General features: G+C 41.6%; 1 protein-coding gene across 1 annotated transcript in view; it reads left to right on the top strand.

The window, feature by feature from the left end:
* efl1 (elongation factor like GTPase 1) overlaps positions 1-25481 on the top strand; it is a 310425-nt gene that overhangs the window by 62300 nt on the left and 222644 nt on the right. The window contains exons 12-13 of the mRNA XM_049602819.1: positions 1221-1378; positions 4107-4267. Of these exons, the coding sequence (XP_049458776.1) occupies positions 1221-1378; positions 4107-4267 (319 nt within the window). The remainder of the gene's footprint in view (positions 1-1220; positions 1379-4106; positions 4268-25481) is intronic.

Genomic DNA, 25481 nt, shown 5'->3' with positions numbered 1-25481 from the left:
GTGTGCAATAGAAATCCGGTTGACACCCCGCAGCGCGATGCTTTCTGTGTGTGTTGGGGACGGCACTTGACTCGCATCAATGACGCCTCCGTCATATGACGCCGTCGGTGTGTTTTGGACTTCTTTAGAGCTACCTGATAATAGGAAGTTACAGTAATCCAGTCTAGAGGTAACAAAAGCGTGGACCAATTTTTCTGCATCTTTTCGGGTCAGGATAGGCCTAATTTTTGCAATACTACACAGATGAAAAAATGCAGTCCGTGAGATTTGTTTTAAATGAAAATTAAAAGACAAAGCTTGGTCAAATATTACTCCAAGGTTTCTTTACGGTACATGCCATTGCTATTGATCTAAGACAATCCAAAATATTACTTAACATAAACAACTCCCTCCCAAATCCAAATACAAGAGTGCTAAAACTTTGTGATGTCACATGTGATGATGTCATAGGATATAAAGTCTGGAGCTGCTCCATAGACAATGAATGGTGAAAGATGTGCTAGATGACACTGAGAACACCCAGGAGAATGTTTTGAGTACATGGGAATATGTTCTGTTTCAGCAGAACACTACAATAGAATAAATTTCATTTGGGTATATAGAAAGAAAGCAAACAAAATCAGTCTCCCATTCATTGGAAGAGCTCTGGACCTTATACCACATGACATCACAAGTGTGAGACTTCCTTTTCTGGTTTCTGGCTTTAAGAGAGAGTAGCTAATGTTGAGTAGTATTGCTACAGTTTCATGAACTTCCACAGGCCATGAAAATAACATGTTGAAATTCTTAGTTTAGGTGATGTACCCTTTGAATGAATGGCTAATCATTCCAACCGGAAGGTCAGGTGTAGAGGGTGGCAAAGGTTGGTGCACTATAAAAAGAGAGAAGGAAGGAAAATGCATGTGCTTTGAGTAGCCTTAATGACAAAGTGAGTTGAATGTAGTCAGGCTGGTATCTGATGTATGCTGAGTTATCTGGTTTAATAAGCCAAAACTTTGAGATTACGTACCTGGTTATTAACTGAATTTTATTATATTTACCAACCCAAATACAGAATGAGAAGAATTTTTTTGAGGCTGAGCATGTAGGTTGTTGTCATGTCTTGATGGGATTCTCTAGACTAAACTTGGTTTGCTCTACAGCATAGTTAATGTTTGTGTGTGTGTGTCTGTGTGTCTGTGTGTCTGTGTCTGTGTGTGTCTGTGTCTGTGTCTGTGTAGGCCATTGACCCAGGAGGAGCTTGCCCAGCGCAGGGAGCTGGTGAGAAAGAGACATGCTGAAAGGATGACAGCTGATCAGGCAGCTGCAGAAAGCAACAAAGACCTCACATACTCAGGGTGTATGCAACAGGAAGGCCAAACTGCAGGATTTGGCACAGGTAAAATGAACTCTTCTCTTAACTCATTTCTATCTCTCACTTTTCATCTATCTTTTTACCCGTGTGCCTGATGTGGGGAAATCTGGAGATGCAAGTAGTGAATACTGAAACGAGCACTATATTGGCAGCATTTTATCCATAGGATATTAGCACTTCTATCAAACTCACCCAAAAGAGGCAAAGCTGCATTTGTTACTGAAAAATGAAATTTGAATAAATTTTAATAGAAAGTATCACTAAATATTACATGGAGGTAAAGAACAAGCAGGTAGAGGCATTTATGATTCTTTGGATGCAGCTAACCTAAAGAACCTAAATTAAAAAAAAAGGAAAACATGATCTAGCATCCAGTGTCAGAGTATGTACAGTACAGGCCAAAAGTTTGGACACACTTTCTCATTCAATGCGTTTCTTTATTTTCATGACTATTTACATTGTAGATTCTCACTGAAGGCATTAAAACTATGAATGAACACATGTGGAGTTATGTACTTAACAAAAAAAGGTGAAATAACTGAAAACATGTTTTATATTCTAGTTTCTTCAAAATAGCCGCCCTTTGCTCTGATTACTGCTTTGCACACTCTTGGCATTCTCTCGATGAGCTTCAAGAGGTAGTCACCTGAAATGGTTTCCACTTCACAGGTGTGCCTTATCAGGGTTAATTAGTGGAATTTCTTGCTTTATCAATGGGGTAGGGACCATCAGTTGTGTTGTGCAGAAGTCAGGTTAATACACAGCCGACAGCCCTATTGGACAACTGTTAAAATTCATATTATGGCAAGAACCAATCAGCTAACTAAAGAAAAACGAGTGGCCATCATTACTTTAAGAAATGAAGGTCAGTCAGTCCGGAAAATTGCAAAAACTTTAAATGTGTCCCCAAGTGGAGTCGCAAAAACCATCAAGCGCTACAACGAAACTGGCACACATGAGGACCGACCCAGGAAAGGAAGACCAAGAGTCACCTCTGCTTCTGAGGATAAGTTCATCCGAGTCACCAGCCTCAGAAATGGCAAGTTAACAGCAGCTCAGATCAGAGACCAGATGAATGCCACACAGAGTTCTAGCAGCAGACCCATCTCTAGAACAACTGTTAAGAGGAGACTGCGCCAATCAGGCCTTCATGGTCAAATAGCTGCTAGGAAACCACTGCTAAGGAGAGGCAACAAGCAGAAGAGATTTGTTTGGGCCAAGAAACACAAGGAATGGACATTAGACCAGTGGAAATCTGTGCTTTGGTCTGATGAGTCCAAATTTGAGATCTTTGGTTCCAACCGTGTCTTTGTGAGACGCAGAAAAGGTGAACGGATGGATTCCACATGCCTGGTTCCCACTGTGAAGCATGGAGGAGGAGGTGTGATGGTGTGGGGGTGTTTTGCTGGTGACATTGTTGGGGATTTATTCAAAATTGAAGGCACACTGAACCAGCATGGCTACCACAGCATCCTGCAGCGACATGCCATCCCATCCGGTTTGCGTTTAGTTGGACGATCATTTATTTTTCAACAGGACAATGACCCCAAACACACCTCCAGGCTGTGTAAGGGCTATTTGACCAAGAAGGAGAGTGATGGAGTGCTGCGGCAGATGACCTGGCCTCCACAGTCACCGGACCTGAACACAATCGAGATGGTTTGGGGTGAGCTGGACCGCAGAGTGAAGGCAAAGGGGCCAACAAGTGCTAAACACCTCTGGGAACTCCTTCAAGACTGTTGGAAAACCATTTCAGGTGACTACCTCTTGAAGCTCATGGAGAGAATGCCAAGAGTGTGCAAAGCAGTAATCAGAGCAAAGGGTGGCTATTTTGAAGAAACTAGAATATAAAACATGTTTTCAGTTATTTCACCTTTTTTTGTTAAGTACATAACTCCACATGTGTTCATTCATAGTTTTGATGCCTTCAGGGAGAATCTACAATGTAAATAGTCATGAAAATAAAGAAAACGCATTGAATGAGAAGGTGTGTCCAAACTTTTGGCCTGTACTGTACAAGTAAAGACTGATTTATACTTGTGTGTCAGCTCAACGCAGAGCCTAACGCCATAGCCTAGGCATATGGTCTATGCCGTTGTAAACATCTAGACTTGTGTGGTGGTGTGTCTGTGTCACTCTGCACATCTCCCAAATTCTAGTCGGTGGTGGGGTTCCTGTAAAGTGCTGTTAAGTTTAGTTGATTCAAAACACACATTAAACATGGCATAATAGTGACATTTTCAAGTACAAGTACACAAATTGGCTTCACTATAACTCACAGGATTCACAGACAAAACACCTGCCTTATCATAAACACGTTTTTCAAACAAATACAACATGCTAACGTTATAAGTACAAGCCTATGGCATTTTACATTCTATAAATTAGCCTAGCGACCAGTGGAGATTTCCTCTACTCATGAGGCCAGGATAAATCACACACACGATTTAAAATGCTATTTTGTTGGGGTTTTATTGTCTTCACAATATATTGTTTTTTTTTTTTATCTGTGAAATAAAAGTAAATAAAAGCTTTGTTTCCACTCAGGGAAATGGTTTTCATCTTACAAAATAGACAGGAGGTCTGTTGTGTGTAGTTACTGTTTTTGAGGGGATGCACGTCAGGCCATGGCGTAGGTTATGGTATAGGCTGGGCACGATGTTGATTCTATTCATAAGTATAAATCCTGCTTGGTTCCCTGTGATTGTATGTCACAGGAACATTTTCTGTGTTTCTTGTTTCTTCCTGTCAGCTAAAATGGAGAGTCTCACACTGAAAGATTCAAAGCCAGAAGAGGAAGAAGAGCAGGAGACCTTTATAGCATTTGCGCGGGTCTACAGCGGAGTGGTCAAGAAAGGACAGAGAGCATTTGTAATGGGACCAAAGTATGACCCTGCCCAGGGCCTGAACATGGTAAACCCACAGTTACTAGTCAACCTTTACAGTACTTGCTCCACACTTCTGTCTGTGTAAGATATAAATCTGCAGTACACTTGCAACTTTTTAACATTTTAATTTAAGTTGGATTTATTAGTGTGGGACTCTTAGGAGTTGTGATAACAACTTGACAACCCATAGACTAGATAGAAAATTATGGGCAGACTAATCGATAATGAAAATAATTGTTGGTTTCAGCCTCAAGCAGTTTTACTCTATATGTCACAAACAATACCATACCATACCATACCATGCCATACCATACCAATTTATTTATATAGCACATTTAAAACAACAGAGCTGAGACCAAAGTGCTTTGCAAGTAAAAGAAAAAACAGGTAACAGCGCACAATCACAACTCATAATTAAGAAACATACACAGCGTCACATGAAGAACACCAATCACTCAGGCTGTGCTTGAAAATGCCAAAGAATAAAAATGTGTCATGAGGCATGATTTAAACACCTGCAGAGTGGGGGCTTGCCTAACATGAAGAGGCAGCTCCTTCCAAAGTTTTGGAGCTGCCACTGCGAAAGCCTGATTTCCCCTGAGCTTCAGCCTGGATTTAGGGACAGCTAGGAGAAGCTGATTGGAGGACCTGAGGGACCTTGGAGGGACATAGGGTTCCAGCAGTTCAGAGAGGTAGATGGGTGCCAAGCCGTAAAGGCACTTGAAAGCAAACAGCAGAATTTTGAAATCAATCCTATAGCGCACAGGAAGCCAATGGAGGGAGGCAAGTACAGGACTGATGTGCTCTTGCTTACGTGTACCAGTTGGCAGATGAGCAGCGGCGTTCTGGACTAACTGTAAGTGAGAGATGGAGACCTGGCTAACACCAACATACGAGGCATTACAGTAGTCAAGGCGAGATGTCATAAAAGCATGCATTACAGTTTCAAAAACAGAACGTGATAGAAAAGATTTAACCTTGGACAGCCTCCTGAACTGAAAGAAGCTCTTTCACACTACATCATTTATCTGTTTGTCCATCTTTAGGTCAGAGTCGATTTTTACCCCTAGATTGGTAGCAGTTGGCTTTACAAAAGTTTCAAGGGGGCCTAGATCACCAGGAGGAAACACATGTGCGTTGCTGGGACCAAACACCATAACTTCAGTTTTGCTGTCATTAAAATTTAAAAAGTTTAAAGCCAGCCATGCTTTGACATCCTCCAGGCATGTAAACAAGGGTTTTAAGGAGTCAGGATGGTTTTGCTTTAGAGGCAGGTAGATTTGACTGTCATCTGCGTAACAGTGGAAGGAGACACTGTGTTTTCTAAAAATGGATCCTAGGGGGAACAGATATAGCATAAACAAAATTGACCCAAGGATTTAGCGCTGCGGCACTCCGCAGTGGAGAGATGCTGTGGAGGATGTAGCGTCTCCCAGGCTGACACAGAAGCTTCTCCCAGACAGGTATAACCTGAAAAATTCCAAGGCTGAACTTTTAATGCCAACCCAGTGCTCCAGACGGGAAAGCAAAATAATGTTATCTACAGTGTCAAAAGCTGCAGTGAGGTTGTACAGCACAAGAATGAGAGAGTCACCAGAGTCTGTGGTCAAAAATATGTCATTGAAAATTCTTAGGAGTGCAGTCTCTGTACTGTGGAGTGCTTTGTAACCGGACTGGAACACTTCCAAAATGCCATGAGTGTTCAAAAATGACATCAGTTGGACAAGCACAGTTTTTTCCAAAACTTTGGAAAGAAACGGGAAACAGTAACAAGCAGGTGGTGAAAGGACTGGACAAATGACAAACCACACTGGAAATAATAGAAATAGGCAGTTTTTCACCTGTTTCCAAACTTTGTCCGTCTGCCATTGTGCTCGTGACTCAACTATCTCATGCCCAATTCCTCATAAGGACTCGTTCCGGTCCCTGATTGGCTGACTGACCAATTTCGCAATACATGACGCGTTTCCTGCCGTAAAGCAGATTTTTTCCCGTGAAATTTCGGCACCGGTGGCAGAAGCTTGCTGCAAAGCCTCCAGGTAACCTATGTAAATGCTGATAGTCTGATTTTACTGTGGCCACTACCCGGTGCAACCCACATTATTTTCATAATGATATATTTAGGAAAAGATGCTATCTGTTGCCTCTTTAAATAATAGTGAGTTTAATTATAACAGTCTAAGACTGTGTCATCATTCATTATCCTTGTGTCATGAGGGTAAATGCTCCTCCCGAGTCTCTCAGTGCTGCGTGGTGTAACCGATACCTTCTTTTCGACCTCAGCAGAGAGAAAATGCAGTTACCTGGGTGGTTGGGATCTGAAATGATTCTCCTGGCATTATTTTTGCGAGGTCTGGTATAAGCACCCTTTATGCAGGGTAGAGCAGCTATAGTGTGTTCAGATAAATAAGCCACTCTTTGCAGGGCCTTGTGCTCCTGTTTGGGGCTGTTGCGGTACCAGGTAGTAATTTTCCCATCAGGATGCTCTTGATGGTTCAGAAGGAGATATTCCTCAGAATCTGAGGGGATACCAATTTTCTTGAGTGTCTGAGATAAAACAGTCTCTGCCTTGCTATACTGAGTGCTGCTACCACTGAGTCACTGTTGTACTGACACCTGTATCAGCCCCACTACAGCTGTGTCAACAGCAAACTTAATAAAGGTGTTGGAGTTAGAAGTGGCTACTCAGTTGTGTGTGTACAGGGAGTACAGCAGGGGACTCAAAATGCAGCCCAGGGGTGCTCCGGTGTTGAGGATGAGGGTGGAGGAGGTGTCTCCACCCACTCTCACCACCTGGGGTCTGCCTGTTTTGAAAGTCAAGGATCCACATGTGTACAGTGAAGTGTTTCAGCCCAGCTCCTTGAGCTTTGCGACCAGCCTGAAGGGAACAGTGGTGTTAAACACTAAACTGAAGTCAGTTAACAATAATCTCACATTGCTCCCTTTCTTTTCCTGGTGAGGTGTGAAGAGTGTGTGCTTTGGCATCTTCTGTGGATCATTTGGAATTGTAGGCAAACTGTAGTGGATCCAATGTTCTAGGGCTGTCAATCTTCCCCCAAAATCAGACTCGAATTTTTAATGTTTTTTATGTTAAGAATTTGAATAATATTCGAATTTTTCCTTGGTATAGGCTATAGCCTAGACTTACCACAACATTTTTATATTTTTTGTGTTATAATGACGTTATTTTAATATTTTGCATCACATGCAAAATAGTCAGCGCAGCGGTGTCGGTACCGACACCGCTGCGCAGCTGGACACGTGTTGCTCCTCCTCACTTCAAGTCGCTGTCATTAACTTTTAACCTGCAAAGGTGGCAGTGTTGCAACATTGTAGGAATTTATGAAAGCCCTTGTGAACATATCAATAGTTACACATTAAAACAATATTTATTTGCAGTTACTCTATTGAACGACCCCGAAGCATGAGCAAACGGGCTGTGTCACTTCGGATCAAAGAGATGTGCCCTGTCACTGTCAGCGCGGGGCTGACAGGGCACCTTCCGCTGAGAAGAGAGAGAGGAGAGGAGAGGAGATGGATTGTAGGTCTGTTTGTAAATGGGGCTTCTCTGACAGTCATGTATTTCCCCAAAAAACATCTCTTAATGCACGGTAGAGCACCTTTTTTTTCCCAAAATATTCTAACCTTAGTTTCCAACTTCGAATATGCTTATTTTTACAATAATTCGAATTGTTTTCGAACAGCGAAGTTTGTTCTGACAACCCTACAATGTTCTAGTTAGTGAGGAGCAGATGTAATCCTTAAAGGGAAATTTCGGTTTATTTCAACCCGTCTCCTATCGTCCTAAATTTGTTTCAAGTGACTAGTGACATAGAAATAATAGTTAGCATGTTAGCCGTTAGCCTAGATACAGCCGTAGCGTCAGACCTGTTAAAACGTAATTGAACGGGCATCCTTTAAAGTGCAAAGTTAGTCCACTAAACAAGCTTTTTTCCACAAAGACCGCCTCATATCATTAGGATAAATGTCAGAGAACATATAGAAAACGACATGTAAACGTGTTGTCTTACCTTACGGGTGTACTGCCATGTTTGTTTACAATGTAGCTCTGCTTTCCAAAGCGCGGCCGAGATATCCCGAGAACAAGCAATGATCTCATAGCGTGCCTGAACAAGAAGCAACAGCTGGAAGGCAGAACCGGACAGTAGCCTGAACGGAGGAGGAGGAGAGAGAGAGGTGCAACAGGTAACGTTAGAGGACGAGAGGGGAGGAATGGCTGCCGCAAGGCTGTGTAGCTCTGGAGATTGGTGGTGTACCTGTGCATGCTGTGCCCCAGTGCCCACAGAAGAGGAATGCCTCTGTTGCAAGGAATGGGACCGGTTGCAGCCTTATTTTCAAGGTCTGGATGTGACCGAGGACGAGACACCTCCACCTGGAGTAACGTTAGTATCCAGCTGGGCTTTATCTAGAGCTGGCGAGATATATTTCGGCTGCGCTTTGGAAAGCAGAGGTAGAGGGATAAACAAACATGGCAGCACACCGGTAAGGTAAGACAACACATTTACATGTCGTTTTCTGTATGTTCTCTGACATTTATCCTAATGATATGAGGTGAGTCTTTGTGGAAAAAAAGCTTGTTTAGTGGACTAACTTTGCACTTGAAAGGATGCCCGTTAACTTAAGTTTTAACAGGTCTGACGCTACGGCTGTATCTCGGCTAACGGCTAACATGCTAACTATTATTTCTATGTCACTCGTCACTTGAAACAAATTTAGGACAATAGGAGACGGGTTGAAATAAACTGAAATTTCCCTTTAACCAGCCGTTTAAAGCACTTCATCACTACAGAGGTGAGAGCCACTGGGCGATAGTCATTCAAGGCAGGTTGTTTTCTGTTTTCTTGGGCACAGGAATGATAGTGGACTTCTTGAAGTTATAACTGAGAAGGATTACTTACGACTGAGTCCATACAGTGTTTTTTTTAGGATAATTCTGCATAGTATACTTTTAGCTTAAACAAATGGTAAGGCATAGAGATCACTATCATCTTTACTTAACTCTATCATGGCCTGTCAAAATAGCCTTAATGGATTGGACACTAAACTACATTGGCACAAGCAGCTTGGTGGATCTGTCCAGCTGCCAAGTGAGGGAGGTTTTGGTGGCACATTTTTGCCCTTAGTTGCTTAAACCTAAAGTTGTTCTGTTGCACCATCTTAAAGGCTGTCCCAGAGCTCTTAATTGTGCTCTCAAAAGCGGGGATCGAGGAGGGATCTCTTGGGAGCGAAGAGCAAATTTTACACAAGCGCAACCTCAACAGAAGTCTTTCAATGACTGACACATCACATTATTGAATCTCTGTTATTTATTGGACACTGCAGGTGTTCAGACTGATCTCATACATCACAACATCAGTGGAGTTTAATAGTGTATCACTCCCAAATTTAGATTTCATTAGTTTTTTGACTCATAGTCCAGGCTATTTAAATATCAGCTTTGTAAATCGTACATCTTGTTGTGAATTTAAATTTGGGCTTCACACAGAGGCACCAAATATGTTAATGGTTAACATTCCTGGGTCTCACACAAAGGCACCAATTATGTTGTGAACATAAAATAGGGGTGTCTCACGGAGGCACCAATTATGTTGGGGTCAGTTGGCTATTGGAAATAATTAATAATTATTAATAATAATTAATAATTAATAATCATGTTAAATAATGTGACTTAATTAACATTAAATCACCTTGTGGGGCACTATTCTCGTAAAGGGAAAATGATAGCCAGTTAAAGATATCAGTCTCATAAAATGTGCTAAACTATTAATTTGGAGTTTTGATTAATAATTAAATTGATGACAATAAACAAAATTAGCAGTAAAGCCTGAAGGATTTCGGAGTTCTTGGCACAGCAGAGGTTGACTATTCATTCACTCTTGTGCACCATTAAACAGGCAGCAGGTATAATTCCAAAGAATTATATTTATTCACAAACTAGCAAAGCAGACCAACACCAACACACAAATTCTAACTAACTATATACAAGCTTGGTGTGAGAGAGAGAGAGAGAGAGAGAGAGAGAGAGAGAGAGAGAGAGAGAGACGGGTGTGGTGACCAAAGTGCCGTTTGGCCTACAAACGGCACTTTGAAAGCCTTTTTGTTAATGAGTCTATCTGAATGTGATTTGTGTTGCAAACAGTCTGGATTAGTGCAGAAATTGTTTAGTTGTGTGCAAGAATCTGTTTGTGAACAGTATTAGCAAACTAAACATTTAACTTTGGCGAAGCCAACTAATCAATGACCTAACTGCATACAACCACGACAAATACTCAATAAACATCATTAAATCACATACAACAAGTTAAACAGTCTTGCTTAGCCTGTAAAGCTGTGATAAGCTATGCCCAGTTGTTACATTACCGATCCTTGAACGGATGGAAGAAAGAGTCAATTGGGGCTGTGCTTTGTTAGACTGCAGAAGAAGGTTGGAAAGAGCTGTGGTTCCAGGTGCAGACTTTGTTGTTTCCTTTGTTCCAGAGGTGGAACTCAGAGGAAGCTGATCACTCATACCCCTTTTCCATCAAAGCAGTTCCAGTGTTGGTGTTGGTGCTGGTGCTGGTGCTGAGCTGGTGTTGGTTCTCAGTTGGTTCAACTTGCGAACCAGCTGAGAACCAATTTGCTTTTCCACGGCTCGAGGTGGTTAGGGTACCACGTCATTGCGTCACTGTATACGTCAGTTACGTCGAACAACAACAACAACGATGGCGGACCACGTACTTGTGCAGCTGTTACTCCTGGCAGATACATCGTATTTGTGCTGCTCGACAAGATTTGTATGGACGGCAATTACATTCCAGAAGACAGGTGACCTAACACGGTTTGTCTCATACTAACACTGAACGTGAGATTATGTTAGCCTTTGTTGTAAGCTAACGCTAGCTGGCAGAGCACAGCTAATTCACAATGCAAATGTGTAATTTTATGTGTACTTATTTAGACAACTGAGGGCTAGTTTATTGTAGTTTCAGCTGCACAAAAGAGAATGCTTAGCTCTGTCAAATGAACTCTACTATTTGAAATGCATGTAAACAAAACTGTTTGAAAATACAAATCAGTGATTTATGTTTAACCTCATTTTCTTAACCCATATGCCTCACTAAGAACATTCTTGGTTTGTCACTTAATTTTCTTGATCATTTTGGCTGTGTTCATATATATGGCATCAATAGAACGTGATAAACTCAATACAGTAATATATTACACTTCAAATGTGCTGTACATTTCCTCATACGTTAAATGTACAGCACATTCACATGCTATGAATGCAGATCTGCAAGACCCTGTACGTATCTGCACATACACACATTTATATACAGACACTCAGCATGATGGATATTGATTTTAGTATTGATCATTCTCCACTCAACATGCTTATTTACCTATACATTTTTGTCCTACCCCATGCAGAACTGGCTCATGAAGCCCTTTGCGGACACTGGCAGATTTACCCCTGAACAAAACACCTATAACTACAGATTAAGCAGTGCACGGTCGGTTGTGAAAATGGCTTTTGGGAGATTGAAAGGATGGTGGAGGTGCCTCCTAAAAACCTGCCATTCAAATGTTTGTTTTATTTAGTTCTGGTTGTGTATGATGCACATGTTTTGGCTGCTACTCTCCATTGTTTTTGCTGTTTTGTTGCTACTTACCTGACTAGTTTTACCTGTGTTTTCTGGACTACTTCATGTCACCAATATTGTTTCATCCTTCAGTTTAGTAAATTCATAGAAATGATTATGGCTGTCATGTTCTCATTTCTTTATAAACACAGTAACTGAAGACATCTATGAAAAACATCTTCATAAATGGGTAACCTGTTGAGTTCTTGGCTTGTTTTTACTAGCTTTACTTGAACTTATTACACAGTTAAATTGTACATCATTAAGTGAAAACATACAGAAGCAGACATGTCTCTTGAGAATTTTTTTCATTTAAATATAAAAAACAAGCTGATGATTAAAGCCACAAGTGTGCACTGAATGTGCAAAACTAAAACTTCCCATGAAACAGAACTGCTCATTTCTGGGCTTGGGCCTCATCACAGATACCATGCGCCCCATCAGTCCAAGAAACACACTGGTGTCAATCTCCAGCTTCTGCAGCAGGGCATCATTCAGGTCCTTGCTGTGCTCCCAAGAACCTCTTGTCTGCCCTCTCCAGGTATTCCAGCAGCTCTGTGTTGCTGTCTCTCTTCATTTTCCCTATTTACAAGAATAGAAGAATCAGTTTAAAAGTTTTTCATTAAGTCATAAATAGATAAGCACAGATTCAGCAGTACAATGTAACAAGCATATCAGCTCAACAATCAGCACTAGTCTTACAACACAGTATACAGACCTCACACCATATGGAAATGAGGATGTGGGTATAAAAGTTACAGTGACAACTGTGCATAGTATTGCTGATTGGAATATGTAGTTGCCCTGGTTCAATAGCAGCAGTCATGGGTGGTAGGGGATTGTGTATGAATGATTGTTCATTGATCACAGCACACATTTACATTATCAAGTCATACTTTTAGGTATATCTCCATGTTTGCATAGTGTCTGGTGAGACAAACTACTGGATAAACAGCACAACAACTCTTACCTGGTCTGGTCTGGTGACTTTGACCTGAGCTGCTGGATGGTGTTGGCGAGCTGCAGTGGAGTAGCGACGTTAGCTCCAAGTTAGCATCGTCTTGTTCGATGGCAGATAAGTCTGTAGACCACATGAAAAACAGCGCTTTAAACAGTAACTTGTCCACTACACATTACACAATGTTTAGCCAACTGAAAGTGGGGCTGGTAGGTGAGCCCATTGCTAACGTTAGCTAATGTTAGCAAGGCTAACCTGTTGAACATTAAGCCAAGCAGACATCACAAACAATAGCTGTGTCCCAATTTAGGAGGATGCGGGACCTAAATTGGGACACAGCTGTTATCTGAAGAAACTGGTTAAACTAAACAACTGTATGCAAGGCGAAAATGTTCGAAAAGAAACTTACCGGGGTCCGTTTGCGGCAGTGTTACGCTTTCATCCACCATCGCCTCCAGCTTTGCAGCGGCTTCCCTGTGATGTATGTGGTTCGTTCTTCTAGTCCAGCAAAGAAGTGGTGCCACTCTGGAACCAGTTTTTCTGGCCCAGAGCCAGTTCTTTTGTCAGTCGAAACAGGAAAACCGGTTCCAAATTAAGCACTGTCCCCAAACCAGCACTGGAACTGCTTTGGTGGAAAAGGGGTATCAGAGTCTTGGCAGAGTTAGATACTGGGTGCTAACTCACATGGTTCTCCTTGTTGCTAGAAAGCTAGTTGCGAACCTTGTGCTTGCACCTCTAATTTTCTGGTTCAGGTTAGAGAGTCTGTGATCAATTGCCACACCATTGATGGTTCAGGGCAAGGAGCAAGGGTCTGAGCATCTGGGCTGTTCCAGGCCCAGCTGGAAAGAGATGTGGGCCACTCTACAGTTCCCAAGTAAGAGTGCAGGACTGTCTGAAGGGAGCAGACCTTCTACAGATGCCTGTGACATCACAGAGTCACATGTCACTGTAAAAGTCCTGTCCAATCAAGTTGTGAGACTTGTGTCTCACTGAGGTGTGAGGTGAGACTGGAGATGGGTGTCAAATAGCTGTCTTTGTTCAGAGAACAAAGAGCATGCAGAGAAGGAAGCCTTTAAATGTCCAGTTTAGATTTTACCAAATGACAAATCATCTGTGGTCCTGTGAATCCCAACAGTCTGAACAACAAAAGGAGCACAAACAACGTTCTTCATTTATAAAAAAAACAAAAAAAGTTACTATCAAGTAAAGTCTGTCTGTCTGGAGTCTGTCTGTCATCAAGAAAAACCTTTACATCATTTATCATCATTTCCATTTGGTCACATGGGGTGATGAGTGTTGGGTTGATGAGTTACAAAATTTCAATTTTCCTTGAAACATTTAGATTGATAAATAATTTCCAGTGTTATAAAGACACTATAATCATATTTAAATAATGAATAAACAATTCATTATTTATTCATTCCCTGCCTCTGAGCAGGACTGAGTATAAATACAAACAGCACGTTGTTTTCATGTGCAGGTGTTTGTTAAACAGTGCAAAAACACTGCAGCTCTGGCAGTGAGGACTGTGTGCTTACACACAGTGTAAGTATGTGCACGTGTGCAGACACAAAGTCCATCTAAAGTTTCTATGGCTATTAAAGTGAACTGACGGCTGATCCAGCTGTGATCAGCTGCTGCCCGTCATTAGAAACTGATGTCCCTTTACATATTGCTTCAAAGGATTTTTCTAAAAACATATTTCCTCGTTTTCTTCTCTCTTTGCATGGTTACTTTGCGTCTCTCCATGCATCCCCATTGGGAGGGGCTAAGACACACAAAAAAAGACAAGTGAGAATTTGAGAGACTTGGGATGCACCCCATGACGTCGCTGGCCACCAAAAGGCCACCGAGGGGCCACCACAATCAAGGACAGGCCCTTTCAGTGAACACTCTCCAGAACAAGCAGTATCATTTTGTGTGCCGTGATCCATCACGGAAACAAAACTGGGCAGTGGAATTGCGCCGGAGGCAAAGAAGTTCACTTATGCCCTGCCAAAATGATCCCATAATTGAGTATCCAAGGAGAGCAACCTCCATCCTCTTACAAGTACCCCCCTAAGAGTGGAGGTCTGCCCCCAGGTTCAGGTGGCTTGGGACATACAGTACAGGCCAAAAGTTTGGACACACCTTCTCATTCAATGCGTTTTCTTTATTTTCATGACTATTTACATTGTAGATTCTCCCTGAAGGCATCAAAACTATGAATGAACACATGTGGAGTTATGTACTTAACAAAAAAAGGTGAAATAACTGAAAACATGTTTTATATTCTAGTTTCTTCAAAATAGCCACCCTTTGCTCTGATTACTGCTTTGCACACTCTTGGCATTCTCTCCATGAGCTTCAAGAGGTAGTCACCTGAAATGGTTTCCACTTCACAGGTGTGCCTTATCAGGGTTAATTAGTGGAATTTCTTACTTTATCAATGAGGTTGGGACCATCAGTTGTGTTGTGCAGAAGTCAGGTTAATACACAGCCGATAGCCCTATTGGACAACTGTTAAAATTCATATTATGGCAAGAACCAATCAGCTAACTAAAGAAAACGAGCGGCCATCATTACTTTAAGAAATGAAGGTCAGTCAGTCCGGAAAATTGCAAAAACTTTAAATGTGTCCCCAAGTGGAGTCGCAAAAACCATCAAGCGCTACAACGAAACTGGCACACATGAGGACCGACCCAGGAAAGGAAGACCAAGAGTCACCTCTGCTTCTGAGGATAAGTTCATCCGAGTCACCAGCCTCAGAAATGGCAAGTTAACAGCAGCTCAGATCAGAGACCAGATGAATGCCACACAGAGTTCTAGCAGCAGACCCATCTCTAGAACAACTGTTAAGAGGAGACTGCGCGAATCAGGCCTTCATGGTCAAATAGCTGCTAGGAAACCACTGCTAAGGAGAGGCAACAAGCAGAAGAGATTTGTTTGGGCCAAGAAACACAAGGAATGGACATTAGACCAGTGGAAATCTGTGCTTTGGTCTGATGAGTCCAAATTTGAGATCTTTGGTTCCAACCGCCGTGTCTTTGTGAGACGCAGAAAAGGTGAACGGATGGATTCCACATGCCTGGTTCCCACTGTGAAGCATGGAGGAGGAGGTGTGATGGTGTGGGGGTGTTTTGCTGGTGACACTGTTGGGGGATTTATTCAAAATTGAAGGCACACTGAACCAGCATGGCTACCACAGCATCCTGCAGCGACATGCCATCCCATGGCGCGTTTGCGTTTACTTGGACGATCATTTATTTTTCAACAGGACAATGACCCCAAACACACCTCCAGGCTGTGTAAGGGCTATTTGACCAAGAAGGAGAGTGATGGAGTGCTGCGGCAGATGACCTGGCCTCCACAGTCACCGGACCTGAACCCAATCGAGATGGTTTGGGGTGAGCTGGACCGCAGAGTGAAGGCAAAGGGGCCAACAAGTGCTAAACACCTCTGGGAACTCCTTCAAGACTGTTGGAAAACCATTTCAGGTGACTACCTCTTGAAGCTCATGGAGAGAATGCCAAGAGTGTGCAAAGCAGTAATCAGAGCAAAGGGTGGCTATTTTGAAGAAACTAGAATATAAAACATGTTTTCAGTTATTTCACCTTTTTTTGTTAAGTACATAACTCCACATGTGTTCATTCATAGTTTTGATGCCTTCAGTGAGAATCTACAATGTAAATAGTCATGAAAATAAAGAAAACGCATTGAATGAGAAGGTGTGTCCAAACTTTTGGCCTGTACTGTAGGTGTGTCTGAGAGACAGAAAATGAACACAACACCACATTAACAGGGAGCGAGCCAGCTCCAACAGAGGAAGCAAATGAGTCCCCTCTTGTTTGTGAAGAAAACTGCTGTTGTATTATTTGTCCTGATGAGAGCATACAATCCAGACAAAAATGCACAAGAGCTAAGAAAGTCACTAATAGCTTGAGGTGGTTGATGTGCAGCGTACACTGCACCAGTATCCAGACCCCTCTCACTGCTGCACCAATGCACAGAGCCCCCCAGCCCCTCAGGGAAGCACCTCTGGACACCACCTTGTTAAAGGACATTATTCCCCCTATAAGGGAGCCCTGTCTGAGTAAATCAGGTTCCCTCCAAGGGAGGCAAGCCAACATACAAGCAAAGGTTATTGTCAGCTTTCTCTGGAGTTGATGCAGTGCACACAGCTGGTGAATTCAAATCCAGCATTGAAACATTCTGATCACTAAAAGCCCAAGCGCCACTCAGTGTTTCCCATACATTGATGAGACTATGGTGGCCCGCCACAGTCTAATTTACCCCGCCATAGTCTTCAAAATTCAGCCAGATATACAATGCCTTCAATAAATGAACGTCACTCTGTAGCGCACCGGCTGGAGTGCCTACTGAGAATTCTACAGACAGGGGCGGATAAGAAATCAAAAATTTTGCTTGGGTTCGGTATACTTGACATGCTGCTGTGTTGTGCTATGGCCTCTTCAATTGTTGGAATTTGATATTTACGTGATAATGCCTGAATGCAACACAGGCACCGCTCAATTAGTGCCGTGCTGCGGGTTTCATTCAGGAAAATGCAACCTGAGCCGCGCTCTAGTGTGCTCACCTGTGTGTTGTGTGTGTGTATGTGTGTTGGGGCAAAACTCCGCTGTGCGCGATATAGACAGCAGAAGAGAATTGTAAACACGCGACCATGTAGAGACAGAAATGCTGTCATGTAAATAAGATAAATAAATAAGGCTATTTAGTTTGCTTAATAAAAGGACAAGGTATAGACCTGTTCTATAAGCCTGGATATGAAGCGTCCGTAGCACCAAATAATATAACGGTAGTTTCTAAAGAGCTAAGACGGAAAAAAAAATCGGCAGTGGTGGTCATATTTCAGCAGCGGCAGTACGCTTCACGCCTCCAGAGGCAGATCAGTACGTTAGTCATTTTTCTTCTGATTGCTGAAATATTTAACCACTAATCCTTAGCCGTATTTTAAGTGTAACCCTTCACCATGATATACCACTAGTGTTTTTATCAGTAAAAATAGAATATTTTTCACACATAAAAAGCACAAAGATGTTGAAATCTAGGCATATTCTGCCATCATAACTTGGCTCTCAGAATTCACCAGATTGATGCCTGTAAATCAAATACAAAATTTTCTCCCGTGGGGGCATGCACCCGGACCCCTCCAGCATGTCTACCGAAGGATATAATCCTCTCCCTTTCTTTGGAATAACAAAATGATGGCTTTACCAACCTTTGTTTGCCTCTGAAGCGGGAATCCCTTGTATCACTTTCATGCCCAGCGAAGCGTGTATTTCCTCCTGCAATAATGCCTTGTCTCCTACAGCCATGTTTATTTTGAAGAAAAAACGTGGTGTCCAGAACTACAACCTGCAACTCATGGCATCAGTTCTGTTCACCCACTGAGAGGCTGTGCATGCGCACCATCAAGGGAGTTGACCTGCTAGCTGACTGACCTGCAGCACTTGGGACCTTTCCCTCTGGTGTGCTGTGTATCACCTACCTGCTTTGTTTTATTTGACTTTCAGTGTTTTGAATAGAAGATGTACTGTTTATTACATTTGCAACATGATCATTTATAACATTCCCATAGTGAACTGGATTCACCTTTATTAGGGGATGCATAAACAATGCTCGCTGTGGTTGACTGAGTAATATTTACCACTCATAAACTGGGGGCTACATTTGTGTGCAAAGGGGCTGTGCTTTGGAGACTGTGTTAGGGGAGTTCAGTGCCTTTTGAGATTGGTTCCTTGAACAAAACAAGAGGGTGCTCTTGGGTGGCAGTGGATAAGGTCCGCAGTATCTTTCTCCCACTGGAGCCCCTCTCTACTCACTTTCAGAGCTAGGACAGGTCTGGTTTCTTCCTCCTAAACACAACACTGAACCCTTCTGGAGGCCTGGTGGCAGATCCTTGCTACAGGTTGAGTGGTATTAGCACTGACTGGGTGGATACTGTCCTGGCTGAGAACCCAAACTTGTCGGCTGTGCTGACCTCTTGTGGGATGTGGTGGCTTGTGAACACCGAAGAGCTTGTGTCCTTTTTATTGCAGGTGGAACTCTGCCGAAATTATGTTGAGAGACTGCCCAAACAAACCCTCAACAGACGCTGGCTCATCTTAATAAACGGCCCTATCCATTTTCAGAACTTTAGAAAGAAACAACCACATGTGTCTCTATGCCACCACTGCAGATGCCATCCCTCTGCCAGTGAAGAGTGCTGCACAATGGGACACACAGTGGGACACACTGTGCAGCGTGGCAGTTGTGACTACATTGAGAATAAGTGGCATACCACTGGCAGGCACAGTGTTACAAGCTCAGCCAGATTCTTTGCTTGGTATGTCTGGAGCATGTTGACAGAGCCCAGCACATGGGCGGTTCCTACCTGCGCTCTGTAAATCTTCTCCAGCTGCAAAGCAGAGAACCTGCTGTGTTTTGATGGGAGGACTGTGTGGCCTACCACACCATGGTTATGAGACAGGGCCAGTTAAGCTGCAAGGATGGCTCCATACGACAAAGTGGAAACATGGGCAGGTGATTGTTGAACATTGCTGACTCAGGGCGAAGTAAACAATACTGCAAACCTTTAAGGTTTCTAAGCCAGGGGAGGAAAGGGCCACTCCACTTCTGGTCTCTCAGCCTCATGGTGGTACATTGAGAGAAAGGATGTGTCATCCTGGCTGTTAGAGCCATTTGTAAAATATTTATAAACATATTTTCATGTATTTAATTTGCTGAGGATAAGCATAGTTTCAGTGTAGCATGCTTAATTATTACCAATAAGCTGTGTAATAGTGTAGTAAGCTCTAGCTTCTGAGTGGTTTAAAGGTATGACGTTTTAGATTTTCAGTTGAAGCTATGGAGCCTTGAGAGCACAAAAGTCTTTGACCGTGCTTACGAACGTTTGTGAAAGATGTTTTAAGTACTTTTTTCATTTTGTATTTGAAGAACAAAGTTTTCAGTAAACATTTTAAAAGGTAGAACATGGACTACGGAGTTTTACTGAAGCACGCGTCAGCTATATGCTTGGTCTCTATAGCTTAAGTGGGCATTTTCAAGAAATAGACGGAGCCACACTTACATTAGTCAAAGACTAGCTCGTTAAAGATACAAAGCATATGGAAGGACTCCTCGTTGAAAAGAGAAGAGGAATATGGAAAGAAAACCTGTGCTGATCAAGGAATAAAAGTGAACAGGATTCAAGCAACATGGACTTCCAACTGCAAGATTTTCATCAAGACGAACGGATCTACACCAGAGGAAGAAAAAGTACACATCATCAGGGACATCAGCGAACTGGACAAATATGATGCATGAATCCACGGATATTAAGACAGCAAAGAAGAACAACATAAGGAAACTCAAACATTGACTAACTGAATAGACTGAAATTCACCATGACCAGTCCCGACATTAATAACCATCCATCTGACTATGAAAACTTGGACTTGGAAACCTTCAGATACACTGACCACAAATCACAAGACATAGAAAATGACATTGACCCCGAAAATAACTTTCTAACAACACCCACACCAATTGTAACTACTACACGGAAGAACAGTTTAAAAGAAATGTGAAAATGGATGAAGTAATATCAATAATACACTTTAATAGCAGGAACCTTCAATCAAACTTTTCAAAAATCATACACTGTTTAAGACTACTGGACAAAAAATATACAGCAATAGCAATATCTGAAACTTGGCTTAGCGAGGACCAAATTGAAATGGTTCAGACTGAGGATTATGAAATGTACTGTACAAACAGAATTCAATCTAGAGGTGGGTGGGGGGGGGGGGGGGGCACATTATACATCGATAATAACTATAAAAGTAAGTTTGTTAGAAATATGTCATTTGTCATGGACAACATCATGGAATGCACCACAGTTGAAATAGAAATGGAGAAATCAAAAAAACATTCTAATAAGCTGTGCATATAGAAAACCTGGATCTTGCATCGATACATTCAAGGAAAAGTTACTAGAACTATACAGTAATATAAATAACAGGAAAACTACCATCAGCTGCGGAGATTTTAATATCGATCTGATAAATCCACAGGAACACAATACAACCTCAGAATTCATTAATTCAATGTACAGTATCGGTTTATATCCCTCAATCACAAGACCAACCAGGATAACTAATCACAGTGCTACACTGATAGATAATATATTCACCAATGTCACTGATAAAAAAAAAAAGTGAAAAGTGGATTATTAATGAACGATACAAGTGACCATCTGCCAGTCTTTGCAATCATACAGAACTGTACCAGGACCATGAACTACACAGAAACAATCAAAACAATTAGATATAAATCACAGGAAGCCATCACTGCTTTTAAACAAGAGCTAATGAAACAAGACCGGAATAAAGTATATGTTGAACATGTAGATGTGGCCTACAATAAATTTCTGTCAATAATAACAAATCTTTATGAAAAACACTGCCCACTAGTTAAAAAAAAGTTAAACAAAAATATGTTGAAAAACCATGGATAACTAAGGGGATATTACGAGCATGTAAAAGAAAAAAACGTACTATACACTGAATTTTTAAAGAAAAGAACAACACATGCCCAACACTCATATAAGACATATAAAAATAAAGTAACACAAATTATGAGAACCAGTAAAAAGGAATATTACAGTAAATCACTGGAGCAAAAATAAAAACAACATTAACAAAACTTGGAATATACTGAAAGAAATTATTAAAAAAGGAAGTGGGAGGACAGGATATCCTAAATATTTCTTAACAAAAAATGACGCAACCACTGCTGACATGGCCTCAGCTGTAGAGGAATTTAACAAATTCTTGTCAGGGTCGGTCCTGGTTTGGCCAGAGAGATTGCAAAGACTGGTAGTAGTGATGGGGTTGAAAGTAAAAATATATATATATATTAATGAAACAATATTTGTGAGAGGGACTGATGAAAAAGAAATCATTGACACTGTAAAAAAACTTAAGAATAAGAAGTCTCCAGACTGGAATGGTCTTGACATAACTACAGTTAAAAATATCATTGATTGTATAGCTAAACCCCTGTCTCACATCTGTAACATGTCTCTATAAACCGGGATATTTCCAAATAAAATGAAAACAGCATCAGAGGGACAGCATCATCCTGGATATCCAGCTACTTACAACATAGACAACAGTATGTAGAAATAAATGACAATAAGTCACAATTCCAAGAGATCACATATGGAGTGCCTCAGGGCTCAGTACTAGGACCATTACTGTTCATACTACATATTAACAATATATGTGAAATATCAAAAACCCTACAAACAATTCTGTTTGCAGATGACACAAACTTGCTCTGCTGTGGGGACAACTTGGAGCAGCTCTTGGACACTGTAGAAAAGGAGCTGAGCAGGGTGAAAACTTGGTTTGATCAAAATAAATTAACACTGAACTTAAACAAAACAAAATTCATAATCTTTGGGAATAGATCGACAAACTCAGACAAGAAACTCATGATAAATGATATAGAAATTGAAAGGTTAACAGAAATTTAAATTTCTCTGAGTATTAATTGACAGTAAATTAAACTGGAAGCCACACATAAAGCACATTAATGCAAAAATATCCAAATCACTTGCAATAATGAATAAAGTCAAATACCTATTAAATCAAGCCTCACTATATACATTGTACTGTTCCTTCATACTTCCATACATCAGTTACTGTGTGGAGGTATGGGGGAACACTTACAAAACAAACACACATCCAGTATTCATCCTGCAAAAAAAGAGAGCAATTCGAATCATTAATAAAACCACATACAGAGAACCTACAAATTCACTTTTTATCAAATTACACTAAAATTCCAAGACCTGGTTGATTATAAAATGATTCAAATCATGCACAAAGCAATAAATCATCAATTACCAGTCAGTGTCCAAGAGTTGTTCCAACTGAGAGAAAGTAAACATAACATCAGAGGAATCCACATATTCAAGAAACCACCAATCAAAACAACTGCAAAACTTCACTGTTTTTCAACCAAGGGTATAAACTTATCGAACAGCAGTAACAACGAGATAAAAACATGTGAAACCTTAACTAAACTAAAAAACCTTTTCAGAAAGAAAGTATTGCGCAAATATGAGATGGAACAGTGATTTTTTTTGTCTTGTTTTGTTAATTGTGTTTTGTCTTGCTGGACGGTTGTTTGAAAATTCTAGTGTATTTGTCTGTTATTGTATTATATCTTGAAAATCGAACTTTAAGGTTGTTTTTTTGTTTTTGTTTTTTTGTGTTTTGTTTTTTGTATATATTTTTTTTTATTTTTAACTTAAATTGCACACATAAAATATAAGGGGGTAGGACTAGAAAAGTTTTTTACTTCTTCTTTCCCCTTTTGAACATGACCAATATCATTTAAGTTGTTTATTATTTGATTCTGTTTTGCTTGCTTTGTTTTGTTTTATGTTGTATGCTTTATTTTGTTTGACTTTTTGTTTCTTTTAACATGTTCAATAAAATCGTTCAATCAATCAATCAAAACGTGAGGACCTTTATGGATGTGTGCACGACAAAAGTGAGTACATAAAGATCGATTTGCTTAGTGCCTTCATCTGCCAGAGCTACGTCCAATTACCTAGTCCCTAACACAAGGTCACCTGAGCAGGAATTGTTGTAAGAGGATGCAGTGCAGGGATTGTTCAGCAAAACATCCAAACATTTTGCATGTTGTGAAAGAAGCTGCAGTCCTGTCAGAGAAGGATGAAACCACAAACAAAGGAATCACTACAGAGGTCACCAGTGCATTCATAGGGTAAGAACAGGAATGCATCAGAGAAACCAGGGCAGGCAATGGGAAAAATATCCTTTCCATTGTACCAGTGAAACTAAAGTCCAAAAAGAGCAACAAGGTAATCCAGGTCTATGCATTTTTAGACCAAGGAAGCACTGGAACCTCCTGCAGTGATAACGTTATGCAGCAGCGTAACCTGAGAGGAAGAAAGGCAGAGCTCCTGCTGACTACTATGGGATCAGAAAAGAAGGTGATCACTCATATCTTGCCAGATCTGGAAGTATCTAGCCTGGAAGAGGAAAATTACATCGGCCTTCCTCAGGCATTGACCCAACCAAGAATACCAGTAAAAAGGGACAGCATACCATTGCAGAAGGATGTGGAACAGTGGCCTTACTTGTTGGAAGTTCACATCATGCACATCGAAGCAGAAATCGGCTTGCTTATTGGTGTGGATACCTACAAAGCCACTGAGCCTTTGTAGATAGTAAACAGCAGGGGCAACGGGCCATATGCAGTGAAGACCCCTCTCGGATGGGTCATCAACGGTCCGCTCAGAAGACCCACTACCACTTCTGCAAACCAAGAAATGGTGAGTCACTCGGTCAATCATATATCGGTATCTAATGTGGAAAATCTGTTTGCTCAGCTGTACAATGCCAACTTCCCAAGAAGAGGACACGATGATAAAGCAGAGATGTCACAGGAAGACTGTCAGTTCCTCGACTCAGGGAAAAGATCTGCACCGCTAGTAGATGGTCACTACTGCATTGGGCTACCACTGACAGACAAAGATGTGAGAATGCCTGACAACAGACATCAAGCTGAACAGCACCTGACAAGTCTCCAAAGGAAGTTTCTCAAGTATCCTGACTTCCATAAAGAGTACACTGGATATATGAGGGAGCTGTTAGAGAAGGGATATGCCACTAGAGTTCCAGAAGAGCAGCTAGACAGCAACAATGGGAGAGTATGGCTTATTCCTCATCATGGAATATACCATCCCAAGAAGAAGAAATTAAGAGTTGTTTTCGACTGTACTACATCCTGTCAGGGAGTTAGAGAGACTCAGTGAATAACCTCCTAAGCCCTATGATAAGCTATTATGGCAAGGCTTAACTATACAGACCAGTGAGCAGTGATAACTAACATGTCTTTGGGGTCATCAGGTGGGAACCTCCTTTCATCAGTGTTTCGTCTAGTTGGTCCCACGACACCTCCAGGAGGCTAGACAGTGATCTCTGCCGTCCCAGAGACACTCCCCTAACGCCAGGTCTCACTGCTCCCCACACCAACCTAACAACCTCATTATCTTACTTACGCATGGCTTTATCAGCCCAAACAGCACTGCCACCTTCAACAAACCCAGGCTCCGTTCATGCGAGCTCCAGGTAGAGACATTGCTGATACTACCTTTCCTATCACATTCACCATACTCTATTTCACACGCTACATAGCATAACTCCAATATAAGCTAAAGTTAAAGGAGATAGATAAACTCACAGGATCAGCAAACACACTCACATTGCAGCATGGTCTCAAACAAAAGGGATTCAAATAGACCACTCCCACACTTAAATAACCTTCCTCTTCCTGGATTTTCTCCTGAGAGGACTGATTGGTTGATCTCTCGACCTGATCTCAAGGAGTTATGTACCCTGCTTAGTAGTTCCCCCTGCTGGCCCCCAACTGACATTTTTTCTCATCCAGATCCACTGGCTAGCTCTGGCTGCTTCATCTGACATGTCCTTCACTGTCTTCCTCAAACTCTGTCCCCACACTCCGAGTTCTCCCAAGAGCGAGACAGCTGATCTTGCTATGAATCCCCTACACCCCACTTCCACTGGACAAATCCTAGTTTTCCATCCTCACTGCTC

The sequence above is a fragment of the Epinephelus fuscoguttatus genome, linkage group LG2 (assembly GCF_011397635.1).
Source record: "Epinephelus fuscoguttatus linkage group LG2, E.fuscoguttatus.final_Chr_v1".
NCBI lineage: Eukaryota > Metazoa > Chordata > Actinopteri > Perciformes > Serranidae > Epinephelus > Epinephelus fuscoguttatus.
Note: the sequence above shows the minus strand (reverse complement) of the source record. Positions and strands in the feature narration are given on the sequence as shown.